This window comes from Bolinopsis microptera, chromosome 3 (genome assembly GCF_026151205.1).
Source record: "Bolinopsis microptera isolate Bmic1 chromosome 3, MBARI_Bmic_1.0, whole genome shotgun sequence".
NCBI lineage: Eukaryota > Metazoa > Ctenophora > Tentaculata > Lobata > Bolinopsidae > Bolinopsis > Bolinopsis microptera.
In genome coordinates this window covers 20,794,465-20,816,344 of record NC_087074.1, presented here as the reverse complement: position 1 = coordinate 20,816,344, position 21,880 = coordinate 20,794,465, and the positions used below count along the sequence as shown (strand labels likewise).

General features: G+C 39.9%; 2 protein-coding genes across 2 annotated transcripts in view; one reads left to right on the top strand and one right to left on the bottom strand.

The window, feature by feature from the left end:
- Nucleotides 1-11,301, bottom strand: part of LOC134812228 (solute carrier family 35 member F6-like) — a 47,048-nt gene extending 35,747 nt beyond the window's left edge. The window contains exons 1-4 of the mRNA XM_063819493.1: nt 11,229-11,301; nt 10,516-10,594; nt 9,148-9,361; nt 8,810-8,944 (exon numbers count right to left, since the gene is read on the bottom strand). Of these exons, the coding sequence (XP_063675563.1) occupies nt 8,810-8,944; nt 9,148-9,361; nt 10,516-10,594; nt 11,229-11,299 (499 nt within the window). The 5' untranslated portion in view covers nt 11,300-11,301. The remainder of the gene's footprint in view (nt 1-8,809; nt 8,945-9,147; nt 9,362-10,515; nt 10,595-11,228) is intronic.
- Nucleotides 11,302-21,497: 10,196 nt separating this feature from the next.
- LOC134813287 (solute carrier family 35 member F6-like) overlaps nt 21,498-21,880 on the top strand; it is a 32,669-nt gene continuing 32,286 nt past the window's right edge. The window contains exon 1 of the mRNA XM_063820977.1: nt 21,498-21,568. Within this exon, the coding sequence (XP_063677047.1) occupies nt 21,498-21,568 (71 nt within the window). The remainder of the gene's footprint in view (nt 21,569-21,880) is intronic.

The following is a 21,880-nucleotide window of genomic DNA, read 5'->3' as shown; positions in this document are numbered from 1 at the left end:
CTGAAGGCGGGAGGGCTAGCTACGTAAATTTGTTTTTGGGGGGGAACTATTTTTGTTTTTTCAGAAGGGGGCAGCAAAAAGGGGGGAGCTGGGTGGGTTTTTGGGGTTTTTTGGGGGAAAACTAGTTGTGTGTTTCCAAAAAGGATCACTGAACGGGAGCTACGAAAGGTTTTGGGGGAAATTTTTGGTGTTAAAAAGGGAAGAAAAACGGGGATTTTAGTGACTTGGTTTTGGGGGGGAACTATTTTTGTGTTCGGAGGACAGCGGAAAAGGGGGAGCTAGCTAGGGACTTTTTTGTTGGGGGGAACTAGTTTTTTGGGTTTTTCAGAAAAAGGGGGGTTCAAATCCTGAAGGGGGGAGCTCGGAAAAGTGACCTGGGTTTTTTTGGGGGAAAATGTTTTTTGTTTCAGAAAAAAAAAAAAGGGGGGGGGGGATGGTTTTTTCCGGGTTTAAAAAAGGGGGATTTTGGGTTGGGGAAAAGGGGAAAAAAAAGGTTTTTTTGGGGGGGGGGGGGGGGGTCGTGTGTTGTTTGGGGGGGGGGTAAAAAGGCCCCGGGGGTGGGGAATTGGGGGGGGTTTGGTTTCAAAGAGGGGTGGGGGGGGTGGTTGCTTTTGGGGGGGGGAACTATTTGGTAGAAGGGGATCCCCCCCCCCCTGAAGGGGGCTGTGATTGTTTGTGTTGGGGGGGGGGGGTTTGGGTGTTAAAGGTTAAAGGGGGTTGGGGTGTTGGTTTGGGGCTTTTGTGTTTTAAAAGGGATTGTAAAACGGTGGTGTTTTGGTGAAACTGTTTAAAAAGTTGTTTTTTAAAGGTCAAACCCCCCCTTTTATAGTAAAATTGTTTAAAATTTTTTTTTGGGAAAGGTGGGGGGGGGTTTGTGTTTTGGTTTTGGGGTTTTGTTTTGTGGTTAAAATTACTAAAACGGGGGCTAGCGTATGACTTGTGGGGGGAACTTTTGGGTTGTTAAAAAAGGGGGTCAGCAAACGGGGAGATAGGGCTTGACTTTGTTTGGGGAACTATTGTGTGTTCAAAGGGGGGGGCACTAAACGGGGACTCTAGTGCTTGTGTGGGGGAAAATTTGTGTGTTCAAGGGGGTCCTGAACGGGAGCTAGCGAGTGACTTGGTTGGGGGGGAAACTAGTTTGTGTTCAAAGGGTCACTGAACGTGGGCTAGCGTAGGATGTTTTGGGGGAACTATTGGTGGTTCAAAAGGGTCAGCTGAACGCGGAGCTCGAGTGACTTGGTTGGGGGAACTAGGGGGGGGGGGGGGCCGGGCGTGGGGGGGGGAAAAATTTTGTGTTCGAAGGGGGGTCAGCTGACGGGGAGCTAGCGAGTGACTTTTTTGGGGGAACATTGGGTTTGTTCAAAGAGGCAGCTGAAGGGCCCGGAGTAGGAGGGACTTGTTTGGGGGGGAAACTAGTTTGTGTTCAAAAGGATCAGTAACGGGGACAGGTAGGGGGACTTTGGGGGTTGGGGAAACTATTTGGGTGTTTAAAAGGGGGTCAGCTGAACGGGGAGATAGTGACTTTTGTTGGGGGAACTATTGTGTGTTCAGAAAGGTCACGAACGGGGACTACGAAGGATTGTGGGGGAACAGTTGTGTGTTCAAAGAGGTCATGAAGGGGGGATACGTAGTGATTTGTGTTGGGGAACTAGTTTGTTTTCAGAAGGGGTTCAGCGAACGGGGAGCTGGGTTAGTAAATTGGTTTGGGGGAACTATTTGTGTGTTGGGGGGGAAAGGATCAGCAAACGGGGAGCTAGCTATGACTTGTGTTGGGGGAAATATTGGTTTTCAAAGAGGTCAGCGAACCGGGCTAGCGAGTGACTTGTTTTGGGGGGGAACTATTTGTTTTTTTTCGAAGAGGTAGCTAAACGGGGAGCACGTAGTGACTTGTGTTGGGGGACTAGTTGTGTGTTCAGAAGAGGATTCAGCTGTACGTGGAGCTAGCGTAGTGACTTGGTTGGGGGGAACTAGTGGTGTGTACCAGAAGTGGGTCAGCTGAACGGGGGGCTAGCGTAATGACTTGTGTAGGGGGAACTAGTGTGTGTTCAGAAGAGGGATCAGCTTAACGGTGGAGCTAGCGTAGTGACTTGTGTTGGGGGAACTAGTTGTGTGTTCAGAAGAGGGTCAGCTGAACGGTGGAGCTAGCGTAGTGACTTGTGTTGGGGGAACTAGTTGGTGTTCAGAGAGGGTCAGCTGAACGGTGGAGCTAGCGTAGTGACTTGTGTTGGGGGGGAACTAGTGGTGTGTTCAGAAGAGGGTCAGCTGAACGGCGGAGCTAGCGTAGTGACTTGTGTTGGGGGAACTAGTTGTGTGTTCAGAAGAGGTCAGCTGAACGGTGGAGCTAGCGTAGTGACTTGTGTTGGGGGAACTAGTTGTGTGTTCAGAAGAGGATCAGCTGAACGGTGGAGCTAGCGTAGTGACTTGTGTTGGGGGAACTAGTTGTGTGTTCAGAAGAGGGTCAGCTGAACGGTGGAGCTAGCGTAGTGACTTTGTTTGGGGGAACTAGTTGTGTGTTCAGAAGAGGTCAGCTGAACGGCGGAGCTAGCGTAGTGACTTGTGTGGGGGAACTAGTTGTGTGTTCAGAAGAGGATCAGCTGAACGGCGGAGCTAGCGTAGTGACTTGTGTTGGGGGAACTAGTTGTGTGTTCAGAAAGGATCAGCTGAACGGTGGAGCTAGCGTAGTGACTTGTGGGTTTGGGGGGAACTAGTTGTGTGTTCAGAAGAGGGTCAGCTGAACGGCGGAGCTAGCGTAGTGACTTGTGTTGGGGGAACTAGTTGTGTGTTCAGAAGAGGATCAGCTGAACGGTGGAGCTAGCGTAGTGACTTGTGTTGGGGGAACTAGTTGTGTGTTCAGAAGAGGATCAGCTGAACGGTGGAGCTAGCGTAGTGACTTGTGTTGGGGGAACTAGTTGTGTGTTCAGAAGAGGATCAGCTGAACGGCGGAGCTAGTGTAGTGACTTGTGTTGGGGGAACTAGTGGTGTGTTCAGAAGAGGATCAGCTGAACGGTGGAGCTAGCGTAGTGACTTGTGTTGGGGGAACTAGTTGTGTGTTCAGAAGAGGGTCAGCTGAACGGTGGAGCTAGCGTAGTGACTTGTGTTGGGGGAACTAGTTGTGTGTTCAGAAGAGGGTCAGCTGAACGGCGGAGCTAGCGTAGTGACTTGTGTTGGGGGAACTAGTTGTGTGTTCAGAAGAGGATCAGCTGAACGGCGGAGCTAGCGTAGTGACTTGTGTTGGGGAACTAGTTGTGTGTTCAGAAGAGGGTCAGCTGAACGGTGGAGCTAGCGTAGTGACTTGTGTTGGGGGAACTAGTTGTGTGTTCAGAAGAGGATCAGCTGAACGGCGGAGCTAGCGTAGTGACTTGTGTTGGGGGAACTAGTTTTGAAACGGATGGTCTGGGACCTGACTGCAGTCGTAACACAGGTACAACATATTATATAATTACATATTATATAATTACATATTATATAATTATATATTATATAATTACATATTATATAATTACATATTATATAATTAAATATTATATAATGACATAATATATAATTAAATATTATATAATTACATATTATATTATTACATATTATATTATTACATATTATATTATTACATATTATATTGGGGGGGGGTCAACCTTATTTTACCTCATTTTACCTCATCCCAATTTTGCCTTTTTTGGCTGGCCTCATGAGGTAAAATGAGGTAAATTTCGGCAAACATTTTTAACAGGTAAAATTCTCTAAATCGTCAATTTAGTCACGAAGGAGTATGGAAGGAGTTCTAAATGTGTGCTCCTCTAATATAAACAGTAGGAAATGGTTAAATTTAGTCGAGGTCTCAGGTCTCTACAATGTCGGAAAGTTCCTGCAGGAATTTGCGCATTGCGCTTGAAGCACAAGATTCACAGCGCCAAAAGCGAAGGTCGTAGAGACATGAGACCTTGACTAAAGTTAACCATTTCATACCATTGCTATAAGAGTATGCCACTTTCAGAGTCCTAAACACACTCCCATATCTTTTAATCGTCAATTGTATGAATTTTACCTGTTAAAATATATCATCTTTTACTGATATCAATTTAGTTTAACACTGTTAGTTTAAAAAAAGAAAATAATACTTCGCACCAAACTAACACACAATATGAGAATATAAAGAGAAAGGTTTTCTTGGAGACCTGGACCATCAAAATAGTGTACATTGCTGCTGTCATTGTCAAGACTCCAGAATAAGAGGGTCTAGTTGTGGGATTATGCTGGATAACAGATATGATAAGTGGTAACATCCTACAAAAGAATGTTAGCTTACTAAGGAATTTTCCTCTTACCGAATTATACAAGAAGTTAACTAAGTTCCTCCTAGTCCTAAGCATTATCTTGTTTCAGAGGGAATGAGTGATTTAAAAAGATGAGGCCAAAGAGTTAGTTGTGAAGAAGGCATTTGTACTCTGTAATTTCTAAGCTTATTTTTTTCGATTTTATAGCTATTTACTTATCTTGTTTTGACGTATCAGCAAGAGATCACTGGACCTCGTTAGTTGTTAGTCATGTTATGCTGATCCAGTTAGTGACGAGCTATGAAGTAATCATTCGACCTCATTTAATACTGATCCTATCAATGACGAGCTATGAAGTAATCAGTGGATGTCGTCAATGCTCATCCTGTCCGGACTGTCAGTGACGAGTTATGAAGAAATAAATGAAGACCTCATTAATTCCTTGTTCCAAGAAGATATTCCTCTGGTAACAACCCCTTCTGGCCTGCTTCTGAACATAATATGAAGATTCGAAAACCTAGTCTACCTAAATTGGAACTTGCTGACTGCATTGGAAAATGGAGAACAATCGAGAAATGATAATCAGTGCCAGGATATAATCAAAGTTGAATTCGGAATCCAAGGAAAACCTTCCTTTTTTATATTATCATATTGTGCGTTAGTTTGGTGTGAAGTTATATGTTCTTTTTTAATACTAACAGTGTTTTAAACTAAATTACTACTACTACTACTATGTCGGAGCTAAGTCCGATCTACGCCAGAAAACCCCCTCCATATATCCCTGTCCCGCATCAGGGTTCGCAGTTCCTCTTTAGAGTTTGTCCCAACTTCCTTCAGTAACATAGACAAGTAGCTTTGTCTTGGTCGGCCTTGCTGTGCTCTACCGTGCGTAGGTTCCCATAAGACTAAATCACTGGCAAGTAGTTCAGGATGTCGGATGCAGTGTCCCGCTATTTTTAATCTCCTGCTTCGTAACTTGTTTGACAGCCTTGGGAGGCTACCATACAAAGTTATATTGCTGACCTTGTCCTTCCATGAGATACCCAGCACCATACGCAACATCTTTGTGTATGTCCCGTCCAAACTTTTCTCTTGAGCCTTTGTCAGTGTCCAGGTTTCTGATCCGTAGAGCAGTACTGATTCACAAGCCGCTATGAACAATCTAATCTTTAGGCTCTTTGAGAGTTTGGATTTCCAGATATCCTTCAGTCTATGTAGGGCACCCCACGCTTTTCCCTTTCTAACCCTTATCTCCCTATCTGTGCTCTCAATCCAGGAGCCTAAGTAGATGAAATCATCTACATTTTCTATGGCTTCCCCGGATCGACTTTGTAGGTCGCTAGATCGATCCTCCATATTCAGTGTCATGACCTTGGTCTTGCCTTCGTTTATGTGTAGTCCCACGCTTGCTGCCGCCGATTCTACTCTGAGCAGGAACTCGTTAGCCTTGTCCATGTCCTCAGATATAAGTGCTATATCATCTGCAAAGTCCACATCGGTGATGATCTTGGGCCCCACTCTTCTGCTTTTTCTACGTTCGAGGGTGAGTCCAAGTCGCTCCGCATCATCGCCTATGGCTTGCCTCATACAGTAGTCGATGACTATTGCAAAGAGGTAAGGTGCTAAGGTATCACCCTGTAACACACCTGCAAGTATCTCGAACAATTCAGTTTCTCCGTCTGGAGTTAGGACTTTGGCCATTGTCTTCTCGTACATGAGCCGTATAAGCTGCACGATTTTGACTGGAATGCCGTAAGCTTCTAGAATCTTTAGCATTTTCCCACGATGTACACTGTCGAAAGCCTTCTTAAAGTCTATAAATGTCAGAACAGCTGGCAGTTTCCGACTCTTGACACCCTCTATAAGACGTCTCAGTACCAATATCTGTTGAGTTGTTGACCTTCCTGGTCTGAATCCATTCTGGTTTCTACGCAGAATTGTCTCGATTTCTGGCTTCAACCGGTTTAGAACCATCTTGTTTAGAGACTTGGCAACTAGGGATGACAAGCTTATTCCCCGATAGTTCATTGGTTCGCTAAGGTCGCCCTTCTTTGGAATTGGTATGATGTTGGCAGTTGACCATTGGTCTGGTTTCTCACCTTTCAATAGAGCATTGTTACAGAAGTCTAAGACAATTTGATCAAGGTCGCATCGTTTTAAGACTTCTGGGGCTATGTTGTCGTCACCCCATGCTTTCCCTTCCTTTATGCTGGACTTTGCTTTCCTGTACTCATCCAACGTAAACGGTTCTGTTCCGATATTCAGAGGTGGGTGGACTAAATTGGTATCAGTTAAAGATGATACATTTTAACAGGTAAAATTTATATAATTGACGATTAAGAGCTGTAGGAGTGTGTTCAGGACTCTGAAAGTGGCATACTCTGATACCAATGGTATGAAATGGTTAACTTTAGTCAAGGTCTCATGTCTCTACGACCTTCGCTTTTGGCGCAGTGAATCTTGCGCTTCAGCGCAATGCGCAAATTCCTGCAGGAACTTCCCGACATTGTAGAGACCTGAAACCTCGACTAAAGTTAACCATTTCCTACTGTTTATAGTAGAGGAGCACACATTTATAACTCCTTCCAAACTCCTCCGTGACTAAATTGACGATTTAGATAATTTTACCTGTTAAAAATTGGTGAAAAATATGGGCGTGGCCCAAGTCAGTATTATACGAAACCGTAGACACAAAATATTGTTTGGTTGTTCCTGATCCTATAGAGCAACTAATTAGAGGTGATATCTAATTATTTGAACGAAAAGTGGTTTTGTGAACCGCCCTTTATTCTACAGCGAATCATGAACATTGAACATGTACATGATAAGAACTTAGAATTGTATCAAGTATGAGTTTATATGAGTAATTTATTATGAAACCTTTCACTAGATGCAATTTCGACCAGGAGGTGACCGGGACATGATTTCAGGCCTGACCGGGACCGGGATACAAATGTGACTTGACCGGGACCGGGATGGCTCAAAATTGCCAATCCCGGTACCGGGAATTCTGGTCGATTGCTGATCATAATTTATTACTCAAACTTGTTTAGCAATTTTAAACATTGTTTTATTTGGCTCAGAGGATGTTTAAAGATGAAATTCACAATGAATGAAAGGAAAAACTTAAAATCACAGTGAATGAAATTATGTAAAAGATCCCGGTCAAAATCCCGGCAAATTTGAGTGATTGACCGGGACTGGGACCGGGACCAAGAATCCTGAATTAACCGGGACCGGGACCGGATCATAAATCAGCATTTGACCGGGACCGGGATAGCTCAAAATTGCCAATCCCGGTCACCTCCTGATTTCGACTAAATTCATGTAGATATCCAATCCAGTTCCATGCACAACTGTTGTTTAAATTTGGTCTAGTTAGACACAATTTGTTTCAGAGTGACTCGATAATCGCAATATCAAACTAAGATATTATTTAAATGGTCCATGTCATGCAATGCGGAAATATCCCCATAAATTGGCAACTGCCAAAGTGACACTAAAGTTATTGCTAATTCCTTTACAAAACTTAGCAAGTGCTATTAACAATTTCCTAATGGATCATGGAAATTGAAATGTTCAATTTTCTTTTCATAAACAATAATTATAATGCGAAGTTGTATTTACCCCAAGTTTGGAGAGTAAGTAGGTTAAACTGGGAATGCCCCTTCCCAGGGACCACATCACCCCTAATAAACCATTAAATATCATGGGAGACCATGCACAGCCTCGAATTATAGTATAATGACTTCGAATAAACCTTTTTTGTCTCTAAAAAAGGCTTAGAAAACTAGATTTATTTACCTCATTTTACCTCATTTTACCTCATCCCAATTTTGCCTTTTTTGGCTGGCCTCATGAGGTAAAATGAGGTTGACCCCCCCCCCCCCCCCCCCCCCCCCCCCCCCCCCCCCCCCCCTATATTATTAAATATTATAAATAACATTATATACTTTGGGTATTTGTTGTGTTTCTTATATAATTATACATATTACATACATTTACATGTGGAATGGATAACAGACTTAAGTTTCAAAAGTAAAAGTAATTTGTGGATCGAAAAACCTGAGGCTGAGATTTACCGGCAACCAAACTCCGCTAAAAGTATAAGATGTCAAGAAAAAAAACAACAGTTTCAAGAAAACAACAATTTCTCCATTTCTCCGCCTAATTTCTTAACACAGATATCAGGTCGACCATTATTGTGTAGTTACACAACCTTATCTAACACTTTTCAGACAAACCACTTTGGGTTATTGTTATTACAATAGTTCTGCAATATAACAGAAAACGCTTAACATTAACAACTTTGATTATGTGTTATTCGTATGATATGTTCATAACAGATGTGTACTTAGTATTCACGAGTATTAATTATGTGTATTAATTATGTGTATTAATTATGTGTATTAATTATGTGTATTATTTATGTGCATTAATTATGTGTATTAATTATGTGTATTAATTATGTGTATTAATTATGTGTATTAATTATGTGTAATAATTATGCGTAATAATTATGTGTACTGAGTACTCACGGAAGTGTAAGGTCTGAGAGAGCCCCACGTAGATTAGTCCGATGACAATAATGAACATTCCCAACACATTGTGTCTCTCAAACCTCTGTTTTAGAGCTACCCTAGCTAGTAGTCCGGTAAATATTATCACAGCTCCTGGGGAGAAAGGTTTGAGAGTAAGGACTTGTTCTATTTAGGGTGGATTACTAAAACAATTACTCTGCCATATGTTCAGTGTTTTCAAACATTTGAGCCGGAGGTCCCCAGGATATAAAAGAACACTCATGTGAACATGTCATGTGACCATGTCATGTGACCATGTTAAGACTCGTGTGCTTCCTCTCATTGGTTAAAGTTACCTCTCATCATTTGAGCTACACTGGCGTACGTGAGGCTCAGCCCCAGATACAACATGCTGGTTGCAGTGAGATCGCAAAGTGCGGGAACCAGCAAAAAGTAAGGTTTGAAACCCTCTCCCGCTACTTGAGGTTCTTCTCCTTTGCGTTTAGCTACCACTACTGTTAGATGATAGACAACCAAACACCCTGACTCCCCAATAAACATCAGTATCGCCTGAGGGGAGTTTTGGTTAATTTTGTCGGAGCCCCCTGTTTTAAATTTGCGAGGTGTAACTTTTGGGAATTTGGGACGAGCCAGATTTTAAATTTACTGAAAATAAGCTAGCCTCAAATAAGATGATTGCTTTTATAGTCATGTAGTCCGGCTGAGAGAAGAGCATCGAAATAAATCGAATTGACTGACATCAAATTTGTAATTTAATACATGTAATAATTATGGCGCGCGAGTAAACTCATTGCATGCGGACACGGACCCGCATTTTCACCGATTTTATGTTCATAGTTTCATATCGGATGCATATCTTACCTATCAGATGCGATATGCACTGATAGTATCCGATAGGCAACCGATGTAAAACGGTAAAACTAAAGCCGGTAAACTTAAAATCTGGCTGTCATGTACGCGACGGCCGGCGCGCGCGCGTGTAGCGCAATGAAACAAACAACTTTATCCTTTGCGTCTTCCAGTAAAATATACAGTAGACCGTTTCAGGGGCGTCTTCAGACAGGGTTATAATATAATAATGCCTTCGGCTCTTCGGGCTCCGCTTGATAATTCCCGACAGCTTGCTGGAGGGAATTTGCGGCCCGGAGAACCGGAGGTATTATGTATTATAATATTTTCCGGTTCCGAATTGGAAGGGGTGTAATCCGATACGTGCGCATGATACAATATAGTGTCTAATATATAGAACGCCAGTGTTATTTGTTTTACAACTTGCCGCCAGCCAGTCTGAGGTCTTGGCTTCCCTTGCGGGATATATCGGCAAATTATCAGCTCTCAGTGTCCGAGACTTTTAGTGGATATAATTCCCGGAAGGTATTATAAAACAAGAGTTATGCAGAGGATGTTTTCACTGAGTTGTAACGTTGCCCCCATCCTGAATCTGCCTTCATATATAGGTTGCGCATGCGCGTTCCCTAGAACATTTCGATTATATCTTAGAATAGTTCACGCACTAGTCCAATATCTTACCACAGCTTCACGCCCTAATTTAATTAATTCACAGATGATTAAATCTTTACTGTTTACATGATTACCTATACGTTACAAATTGAGCGAAAACATCGCCTCGAGTTATGTGACGAAAAAGTCCACTGTCTTGACAGATAATAGTTCACAAACAAACCAGCCTAAAGTATACCCACTTGAAAGAAGGGATGGTAGAAAGTGCGCCTAAAGGATTCACATTTGTCAGCACCATAACTTGCGGACACGTCTGCAAACCTGTAATATTAGAAGGATTGGAAATTACATTTATTTTATTCTCGTCTCTGAATCTTAATGTTTGTTGCTTTCTTCTTAACATATTCCTGTTGTTATAAAATGAATTGCGAAAGACTCTTACAGATTAGAAATATTTCTGAACAACTTGATGAAGTGGTGAGTTTTAGTTTCCCATGACCCTGCTGTTCGGACTTCTGCTAATACTTTTGAGTTTTGATGTGCAACATTTGACGTCATATTGTAAGTATAAAGTATCAGTATATGGAACCGTGAGTTCTGGAGAAGTCACAAGAATACACAAACGGAAGTTGAAATGTAATATGCAAGATTGGTGCACGCGAGTTCTGTACTAGAAAACTTCCATTGCGTCACACAAAGTATTGAATATCATCACATGCCCATAATTTGTAAATATTAGAATATAATAGGCTGTTATATGTTGGACAGTGTCCACTCGACACGTATATTTTACACTTTACAAATATCCCTTATTTCCCTTATGTCCGATAAGCACTAAGTTCAATTTACCGCTTAAACGGAACGCCATTTTCACATTCTTTCTGATGAAGGTTAAACCTTTTAAGATCACTCACTGATAAAGCTCGATTGAAAGCAATGATAAAAGTGTACTTACTTAGCAGAAATTGTGTTAATTGTCCCAGTGATCATCATGATCAAAGCCAGTACCAGACCCCATTTTATCATTCTAATAATAAGGAAAATTCATACATTCAGGAAATTAATTTAGATCAGTGATATCAATAAGCCAAATTCCTTAGAAATAAAAAAGAGATTCTTTGGATTTATTTAATTCCAGTCACCAAACGGCCAAACCGCAAACTTCAATTAATTGACTTTTGACATTTACATTTACATTTAAGAAACATATTCAAAGTTACTTAATTCAGTATAAATGTTTACTAAATACAGTGTACACAGTGTAAATATCACCTAAAATAAAACATCATAGGACACGAATAAAAGTCGGTTAGCACGGTCAAAAAACGATATGTAAAACTCTAAAATATTCAATACTGACTTGCCACTGATGGCATGATAATATCACGTAATAACAGCTTTCTTATCTGATTCTCAGATATTCAATACTGACTTGGTGTGTAAGTTGTATCATTGATATGTATCTCCATTCATCAGTCAGCTGTATATAAAAGTACGAAGGGATTCAATACAAACACATCGGGATGTTATGTTCCATCTTGCCCCTTATTAAAGTAGTTAAATATTGCTCTTTACACAGTTATCATATCAGTTAAGGAAGTGGAATAATAATAACCCCCGATATGAAACAGTTGACAATATTGGTATATTGTCACTATTCATGATTAAATGTACAGGGGGGGGGGGGGGGGGGGGCAAAAGTCAGTGTACATAATATTTTTAATGTTGGGTCTTATACCACCGCGGTGTTTCATATTTGAAACTTATTGCTTTGCAACATACTGTACCTACGCATAACAAGTTTATACCAAAATGAATAAACTCGCTATGCTTCATATCTCGGTCATCTAAGAAGCTAGAACTCTCATTTTTTCAGGGTAAATGAAATTCGAATGGCCAAATACAATTTGGCTCTATTGAATGTTTAACATATCAAATAAATGCGAAAATTAACCTTCATTTCAAAAAAATTAATTTGAATATTCTTGGATTTGATATATTCGGACTCGAATATTTATCGAACGAGTGGTGCGGTGATATCAATTATTGTAAGTAACCTTTTTTAGAAACTATAAAAACAAAATACTGATACATAACATAAAACATTGATATAAAATTTACTAAGGAAATTGAAGTTATTAAGGAACTTGTGGATTAGATAAAACAGTAACATAAGTAAATAACTTTGAACAAATCAACTTTGCATTATATGTACTTGGAAACTAGATTTAATGTCTTATCACGTGAGCTATAGGCTCCAACAAATCTAATAATCTGGATATAATATTATTAAATGCAGTACCACTGTCACCACTGTCACCACTGTCACCACTGTCACCACTGTCACCACTGTCACCACTGTCACCACTGTCACCACTGTCACCACTGTCACCACTGTCACCACTGTCACCACTGTCACCACTGTCACCACTGTCACCACTGTCACCACTGTCACCACTGTCACCACTGTCACCACTGTCACCACTGTCACCACTGTCACCACTGTCACCACTGTCACTACTGTCACTAGAATACTTCCTTTCTGGAGTTTGGTATAACACAACAGAACACTTTACACGGGCTCGTGAGATTGCAAGATAAAGTCTACTGATGTCCCATAATAACGAAACATCATATAACACAATAACAGCAGGCCACTCAGATGAGTAGCTTTTATTACTTGTGCATATTGATATCTTATTAGTGTCGTAACCTTCACTACTCAGTGTTTTTACAATAAACTGTTCTATCTCAGTATCTGTCCTTTTAACCAATATTCCAATGTCGGAATAATCTAAATCATATCCCTTTAACAACATCTTAAATTCATTTATCAAGACATCTTTTATCAAGCTATACGGTACGTCAACAATATTATTCAAAACATGTATCTTAGTTAAAGGTCCTCTTATAAAATGTCCATCTTCCTGTTTTGGTATCAAAAATACACTTCCTACCATGCTTCAAGCGCAAAACCCCTCACTACGATAAACCAGATTGATATGACTTGAAGTGTTCCTCAAATTTTTTAGGTAAGGTACTCGCTGCCCACTCGTCAACTCTTTCTCCAGTAAAGCATTTAGTTGAAGAAAATAATTTACAAATCCACATAAAGGACACTTTGTGCATGTACAATACCACCCACACGTGGTGTGCCCAGACAACTTGATAAGATCGTTAAGAAGCTCTATAAATACACATTGTTTAGTCCCCAAAAGGGGGTAGTTGAATATTACAGCCTGGATATCGTCTATAAATACACTACTATCTGTTAGAGATATTACCAGTTCTCTAAAATCATCAACACGTGAAACTCCAATTTCTAGATACATATCTATAGTGACAATTACAACCTGTAATGATCTTAATAAACATTATCTCATCTGACACGATCGAAATGACATATTTCTTGAAACAGTAAGTCTTACACGTAACCTGCTATTACTCACGCAGTTTATACAAGGAAGCGTTATTTCCTTTACCAGCAAATGTGAATACCACGAACCTTGTTCTTCACATCAATAACGCTAACTGTAAATCTTCTCCCACCATTACAACTGATTTGCCTGCCCAGCCGGTCCGTTTATCCACAACAACTTTTCTTTCCGATTCTTAATGTATTGTCATAACAGCAGTCAAAAATCGATACTGACATACTTTCTTCACTCAGGGAGCTTCTACTACACCAGGATTTGATTGACATTTCTTACTCCCTTTTTCTCAAAAGTGATAATTGCTGTCTTCAACTTCGCATCGATGTCTCGTATGTTTCCTTCCTAATGAGCATATATTTTTCTCACATATATTATTCATGTTACCCACAAGCGAGAATAACTTTTTAGTCTCTCAAATGATACAGGAGATTGTTGAGACCTTGTGATATTTCTTCTGTAACTTTATGTTTTCCACCAAGAAACTAAAGTTATCATCACCTCTGTGTCCACTTTAGTGATTCTTCCACACAGCTTTTTTCTCATACGGAAATTGCGGCAAACTTTAAAATTTTATGGACTACACTACTTAACATTTAGAATCCCTAGAATAAGCTTTTCTGTCCTGCTTGCTTGAAGTTTTGCATCGTCGAGATCAGCTCTGTTTTTCTTGACTTCGATGATAACAAAATAGTATTTTTCCATCACAATAAAATCACACTCTCCTTCTTTTGCATCTTCGTCTCGATCACATGGTTGCCCCTTCTTATCACCAGTTATGTACAGATGGTCTCCGACAAAGATCTGGTAATCACTGTGAAGGTATTCTAAACCGTGGAGTACTGTGATTTTGTCGTGTTGTTTCATTCTCTCAAGAACCCTAAAAACCATTACCTCAGCCTCATACCCATCGTGCCATTTTTAAGTTCTTCACAGTACTTGGAACTCCAGAGATAAGTTTTCTTCACTTTTATTGGATTTCCTTGAGCTTGTTCACAGAATTCCAATCCAATTTTGTCAAAAAAACTTTAGATAAATTTTTGAAAGGATGCATTGGTGGTACCATACCCGTGTAATACACAGTTGGTTGTTTCTGGATCCTGTTTGGGTAGTGGCTCGAAAGAAGAGATATAATTTTCCCTTAATCATTTCCCATCCTCTTTTGTCAAATCTGTCCTAACCGATACCCTGTTAAAATTGCTTGTCATGAGATGTTATATATAGTTCATGGTATCACAAATCTTTATAACATTCTCTAAACTAGCCCCTCCCTACCTTACTCTCATTCTCTTATCTAACCCCTCCCTACATTACTCTCATTCTCTAATCCTACCTCCTCCCTACCTTTACTCTCATCTAATTATCTAACCCCTCCCTACCTTACTCTCATTCTATTATATCACCCTCCCTACCTTACTCCATTTCTCTAATCTAACACCTCCCTACCATTACTCTCATTCTCTAATCAAACCCTTCCCTACCTTTAACCTCCTCATTCTCAAATCTAACCCCTCCCCTACCTTTACTCTCAATCTTAATCTAACCCCTCCCTACATTACTCTCATTCTCTTATCTAACCCCTCCCTACATTACTCTCATTCGCTAATCTAACCCCTCCCCTACATAACCTCTCCATTCTCTAAATCTAACCCCCTCCCTATCCTTACTCTCATTCTCTAATCTAACCCCTCCCTACCTTACTCCCATTCTCTAATCTAACACCTCCCTACCTTACCCAATCTTTAATCTAACCCCACCCTACCTTACTCTCATTCTCTAATCTAATACATCCCTACATTACTCTCATTCTCTAATCTAACCCCTCCCGATTACCTTACTCCTCATTCTCTAATAAACCCCACCCTACCTTAACTCTCATTCTCACTCCTTTCTTACCTCTCCTTCTTCTCTGCTCTCTATCTTCTCTCTTATCTCTCATTCTCTCTCTCTCTTCCTCTCTCTGCCCTCTATCTACTCTCTTCTCTCAACTCTCTCCTCTCTCTCTGATCTTCTCTCTCTCCTCCTCTGACTCCTCTACTCTCTTCCTCTCTGGCTTCTTCTCTACTGCTCTACTTCTCTCTGCTCCTTGCTCTCTACTCTACTTCTCCCTCCCTCTGCTCTCTCTCTCTTCTACCTCTCTCTCTCTCCTGTTCTTCTCTCTTCTCTCTCTCTTCTCTCTCTCTCTACTTCTCTTCTCTCTCTCTCTCTTCTTCTCTTCTCTCTCTCTTCTACTCTTCTCCTCTTCTCCTCTTCCTCTCTCTCTCTCTTCTCTTCTCTCTTCTCTCTTCTGCTCTCTCTCTTCTTCTCCTTCTCTCTTCTTCTCTCTCTCTCTTCTATCTCTCCTATCTCTCTCACCTCTCTCTTCTTCTTCACTCTCTACTGCTCCTTCTTCCTGCTACCTCTCTCCTTCTCTCTACTCTCCTGCTATCTCTCTTCTCTTTGCTCTTCTATCTCTGCTATCTCCTCTCTTCTACTCTCTGCCTCTCTACTCTCTCATTTCTCTTCTTGTCTATACTCTCTCTTTCCTCTCTCTCTCTCTCCTCTCTGTCTCTCTCTAGCTCTCTCTCACTTCTTCTTCTCTTTACTCTGCTACTCTGCTCTACTCCTCTCTCTCTCTCTTCTTCTCTTCTCTTCTGTCTCTCTCTCTCTCTCTTCTCTTCTCTTCTTCTCTCTTCTATCTCTTCTCTCTTGCTTCTGCTCTCTTCTACTCTCTCTCTCTCTGCTTATGCTCTCTTCTCTCTTCTTACTCTCTCTCTTCTTCTTCTTCTCTTCTCTCTCCTCTCTCTCTCTGCTCTGTCTTCTCTCTTCTCTCTCTCTCTACTCTTCTTCTCTCTGCTCTCTCTCTCTCTCCTTCTTCTTCTATCTCTCTCTCTCTCTACTCTCTGCTGCTGCTTCTCTCTCTTTCCTCTTCTCTCTTCTGCTCTCTGTCTCTCTCCTTCTCTCTCTTATCTGCTCTCTTCTCTCTCTCTCTCTCTCTCTCTCCTCTTACTCTTCTTCTTCTCTCTTCTTACTCTCTCCTTCTCTCTCTTCTTCTCTTCTCTATCTCTTCTCTCTCTTTCTCCTCTCTTCTACTCTCTCTCTTTCTCTCGCATCTTCTTCTCTCTCACTTCTCTCTCTCTCTCTCTTTCTCTTCATCTCTCCTTCTCTCTCTTCTTTCTTCTTCTCTTCTTCTTACTCTCTCTCTCTTCTTCCTCTTTCTCTTCTCTCTGCTCTCTTCCCTGATCTTGCTCTCTTCTCTCTCTCTCTTCTATCTCTACTCTCTCTCTCTTCCTCTCTCTCTCTCTTGCTTTCTCTCTATCTCTTCTCTCTCTACTTCTCTCTTCTCTCTTCTCTCTTCCTGCTTTTCTCTCTTCTTTCTCTGCTCCTCTTACTCTGTCTCTTCTTCTTCTCCTCTCTCTCTCTATCTCTCTTCTTCTCTGTCTCTCTTTCTCTCTCTCTCTCTTCTCTTTCTCTTCTCTACTCTTCTCACTCTGCTCTTCTCCTCTCCTCTCTTCTTTCTCATTTCTTCTTCTTTCTCTCTCTCTCTCTTATCTTCTCTCTTCTCTTTCTCTTACTGCTCCTCTACTCTCTCTTTTCTCTCTTCTCTTCTCTCTCTTCTCTTCTTCTGCTCTCTCTCTTTCTCTCCTTCTACTCTTCTTCTCTCTCTTCTTCTCTCTCTCTTCCTCTCTCTCTTGCTTCTCTCTCTTCTCTTCTCTCCTCTTGCTCTCTTTCTGCGCTTCTTCTTATCTTCTGCTGCCTCTACTCTTCTCTTCTGTCTTTCACTCTCCTTACTCTCATTCTCTAATCTAACCCCTCCCTACCTTACTCTCATTCTCTAATCTAACCCCTCCCTACCTTACTCTCATTCTCTAATCTAACCCCTCCCTACCTTACTCTCATTCTCTAATCTAACCCTCCCTACCTTACTCTCATTCTCTAATCTAACCCCTCCCTACCTTACTCTCATTCTCTAATCTAACCCCTCCCTACCTTACTCTAATCTCTAATCTAACCCCTCCCTACATTAGTCTACCTTATGTCTGGAGATGTTGAACCCTCTTAAACGACCAACACTAAATTACACCTCGATGGATATACTTCTAGATTTTATTACTTTGTTTATGTAACACATGGTAATCACTACTTTTCAGTGGTCGAATCTTCAAATAATGCAAGACAGGATTCTGAGCTGGCTACTTCTAGTTCCCATCAACAAAATACAGGTTGGTTACCAGCCTAATTTTTAAGGGAACTCTGCTTACAGATTTTCTTAACACTCTATTTTCTCTCGTTCTTTAATGTACCCCTCACTTCCTTATTCTCGTTCTCTTATACTATCCCTCCTTCCTCAAGTATCGATTTCTTTCAATAAGACTCATTTAACAACCCTTTTCACTTGAAATATTTTATCCCATAACTAAGAAAACAAGATATAAACCCCCTCCCCCTGTTATGAAGATTTGTGATACCATGAACTATATAACATCTCATGACGAGCTATTTTAACAGGTGATCGGTTGGCAGATTTGAAAAGAGATGGTAAAGATATAAGGGAAAATTATATCTCTACTTTCGAGCCACTACCCAAACAGGATCCAGAACAACCAACTGTGTATTACCCGGTTATGGTCCCACCAATGCCTCTTTCAAAATTTATCGACAAAATTGATTGGAATTCTGTGAACAAGCTCAAGAAATCCAATAAGTGCAAGAAAACTAACTCTGGAGTTCCAAAGTACTGTGAAGAACTTAAAAATAGCAGATATGGGTTTGAGGCTGAGGTAAAGGTTTTTAGGGTTCTTGAGAGAATAAAACATCATGATAAAATCACCGTACTTCACGGTTTAAAATACCTTCGCAGTGATTACAAGCTGTTTGTTGAGGAATCTTTCGAGAGTGAGAAAATGGGTAAGAAAAAGAGGAAACTATGTGATGGAAACATAACAGGGGAGTGTGATTTTATTGTAATGGGAAAATACTATTTTGTTATCATCGAAGTCAAGAAAAACACAGCTGATCGGAATGAGGCAGAGCTTCAAGCAAGCAGAACAGAAAAGCTTATTCTAGGGATTGCTAAAATGTTAGGTAGTGTAGTTCCTAAAATTTTAAAGTTTGCCGCATTTCCGTATGAGAAAGAAAGATGTGTGGGAAGAATCACTAAAGTGGACATAGAGAGTGATGATAGCTTTAGTTCTTGGTGGAAAACAAACGTTACAGAAGAAATATCAAAGGATCAACAATCTCCTGTATCATTTGAAGAGACTGAAAACGTTCTTCTCGCATTGTGGGCTAACAAGAATAATATATGTGAGAAAAATATATGCTCATTAGGAAGAACATACGAGACATCGATGCGAAGTTGAAGACAGCAATTATCACGTTTGAGAAAAAGGGAGTAAGAAATGTCAATTCAAATCCTGGTGTAGTAGAAGCTCCCCCTGAAGTAAGAGATTATGTCGGTATCAAATATTTGACTGCTGATCAAGACAAGACATTAAAATCGAAAGAAAAGTTGTTGTGGATAAACGGACCGGCTGGGTCAGGCAAAACAGTTGTAATGTGCGGGAAGATTTTACAGTTAGCGTTATCTGATGAGAAGAACAAGATCGTGGTATTCACATTTGCTGGTAAAGGTAATAACGCTAACTTGTATCAAACTGCACTGAGTAAAGCAGGGGTTACGTGTAAGACTTACAGTTACAAGAAATGTACATCGATCGTGTCAGATGAGATAAATGATATTAAAGAACATTACCAGGTTGTAATTGTCACTATAGATATGTGTCTAGAATTGGAGTTCCACGTGTTTTTAGAGAACTGGCAATATCTCTAACAGATAGTAGTGTATTTATAGACGATATCCAGGCTTTAATATCCAACTACCCCATTTTGGGGACTAAACATGTATTTATAGAGCTTCTTAACGATCTTATCAAGTTGTCTGCTGCACACCACGTGTGGGTGGTATGTGACATAGCACAATGTTTCCTTTATACGGATAGTAAATATCTTTTTCAAATACATGATTTACTAGATATAGAGGACAAGTTGTCGAGTGTGCGGCGAGTAACATTACCTAAAAATTTGAGGAACACTCAAGACATATCATCTGTTTTATCTGTAGTGAGGGGTTTTTGCGCTGACATGGTAGGAAGTGAATTTGGATACATTTTTCCAAAACAGGAAGATGGACATTTTATAAGAGGACCTTTAACTAAGATACATGTTTTGGAGAATGATGATTATACCTTGATAAAAGATGTCTTGATAAATGAATTTAAGATGTTGTTAAAGGGAGATGATTTAGATTATTCCGACATTGGAATATTGGTAACTAAAATGATAGATACTAAGACAGAACAGTTTATTGTAAAGACACTGAGTAGTGAAGGTTACGACACTAATAAGATATCAATATGTACAGGTTTTGACAGCTTTTCATCTGAGTGGCCTGCTGTTATTGTGTTACATGAAGTTGAGGTCGATTCGTTTTTATGGGACATCAGTCAACTTTATCTTGCAATCTCACGAGCCCGTGTAAAGTGTTCTGTTGTGTTATACCAAACTCCAGAAAGGAAGTATTCTAGTGACAGTAGTGACAGTGGTGACAGTGGTGACAGTGGTGACAGTGGTGACAGTGGTGACAGTGGTGACAGTGGTACTGCATTTAATAATATTATATCCAGATTATTAGATTTGTTGGAGCCTATAGCTCACGTGATAAGACATTAAATTTAGTTTCCAAGTACATAGTTGATTTGTTCAAAGTTATTTACTTGTGTTACTGTTTTATCTGATTCACAATTTCCTTAATAACTTTAATTTCTTTAGTAAATTTTATATCAATGTTTTATGTTACGTATGTTTCAGTATTTTATTTTTATAGTTTCTAAAAAAGGTTACTTACAATAATTGATATCACCACACCACTCGTTCGATAAATATTCGAGGAATATATCAAATGAAAGAATATTCAAATTAATTTTTTTGGAATGAAGGTTCATTTTCGCATTTATTTGATATGTTAAATATCCAATAGAGCCAAATTGTATTTGGCCATTCAAATTTCATTAACCCTGAGTTCTAGCTTCTTAGATGACCGAGATATGAAGCATAGCGAGTTTATTCATTTTGGTATAAACTTGTTATGCATAGGTACAGTATGTTGCAGTGGTATAGTATAACACCCAACATTAAACATATTATGTACACTGACTTCCCCCTGTACATTTAATCATGAATAGTGACAATAGACCAATATTGTCACCTGTTTCATATCGGGGGTTATTACTATTCCACTTCCTTAACTGATATGATAACTGTGTAAAGAGCAATATTTAACTACTTTAATAAGGGGCAAGATGTAATTTAACATAGTATTCCGATGTGTGTGTATTGAATCCCTTCGTACTCTTATATATAATACACTTTGATACACAACTGGCTGATAAATGGAGATACATATCACTGATACAACCAACAATACAAGTCAGTATCGAATATTTGAGAGTTTTACGGATAGTTTTTTGACCGTGCTAACCGACTTTTATTCGTGTCCTATGATGTTTTATTTTAGGTGATATTTATACTGTGTACACTGTATTTAGTAAACATTTATACTGAATTAAGTAACTTTGAATATGTTTCTTAAATGTAAATGTAAATGTCAAAAGTCAATTAATTGAAGTTTGCGGTTTGGTGACTGGAATTAAATAAACCCAAATAATCTCTTTTTTATTTCTAAGGAATTTGGCTTATTGATATCACTGATCTAAATTAATTTCCTGAATGTATGAATTTTCCTCATTATTAGGATGATAAAATGGGGTCTGGTACTGGCTTTGATTATGATGATCACTGGGACAATTAACACAATATCTGCTAAGTAAGTACACTTTTATCATTGCTTCCAATCGAGCTTTATCAGTGAGTGATCTTTAAAGGTTTTACCTTCATTAGAAAGATTGTGAAAATGGCGTTCTGTAAGCAGTAAATTGAACTTAGTGCTTATCGGACATAAGGGAAATAAGGGATATTTGTAGAGTGTAAAATATACGTGTCGAGTGGACACTGTCCACCACATAACACATAACAGCCGAGTTATTACATTCTAATATTTACAAATTATGGGCATGTGATGATATTCAATACTTTGTGTGACGCAATGGGAGTTTTCTAGTACAGAACTCGCGTGCAC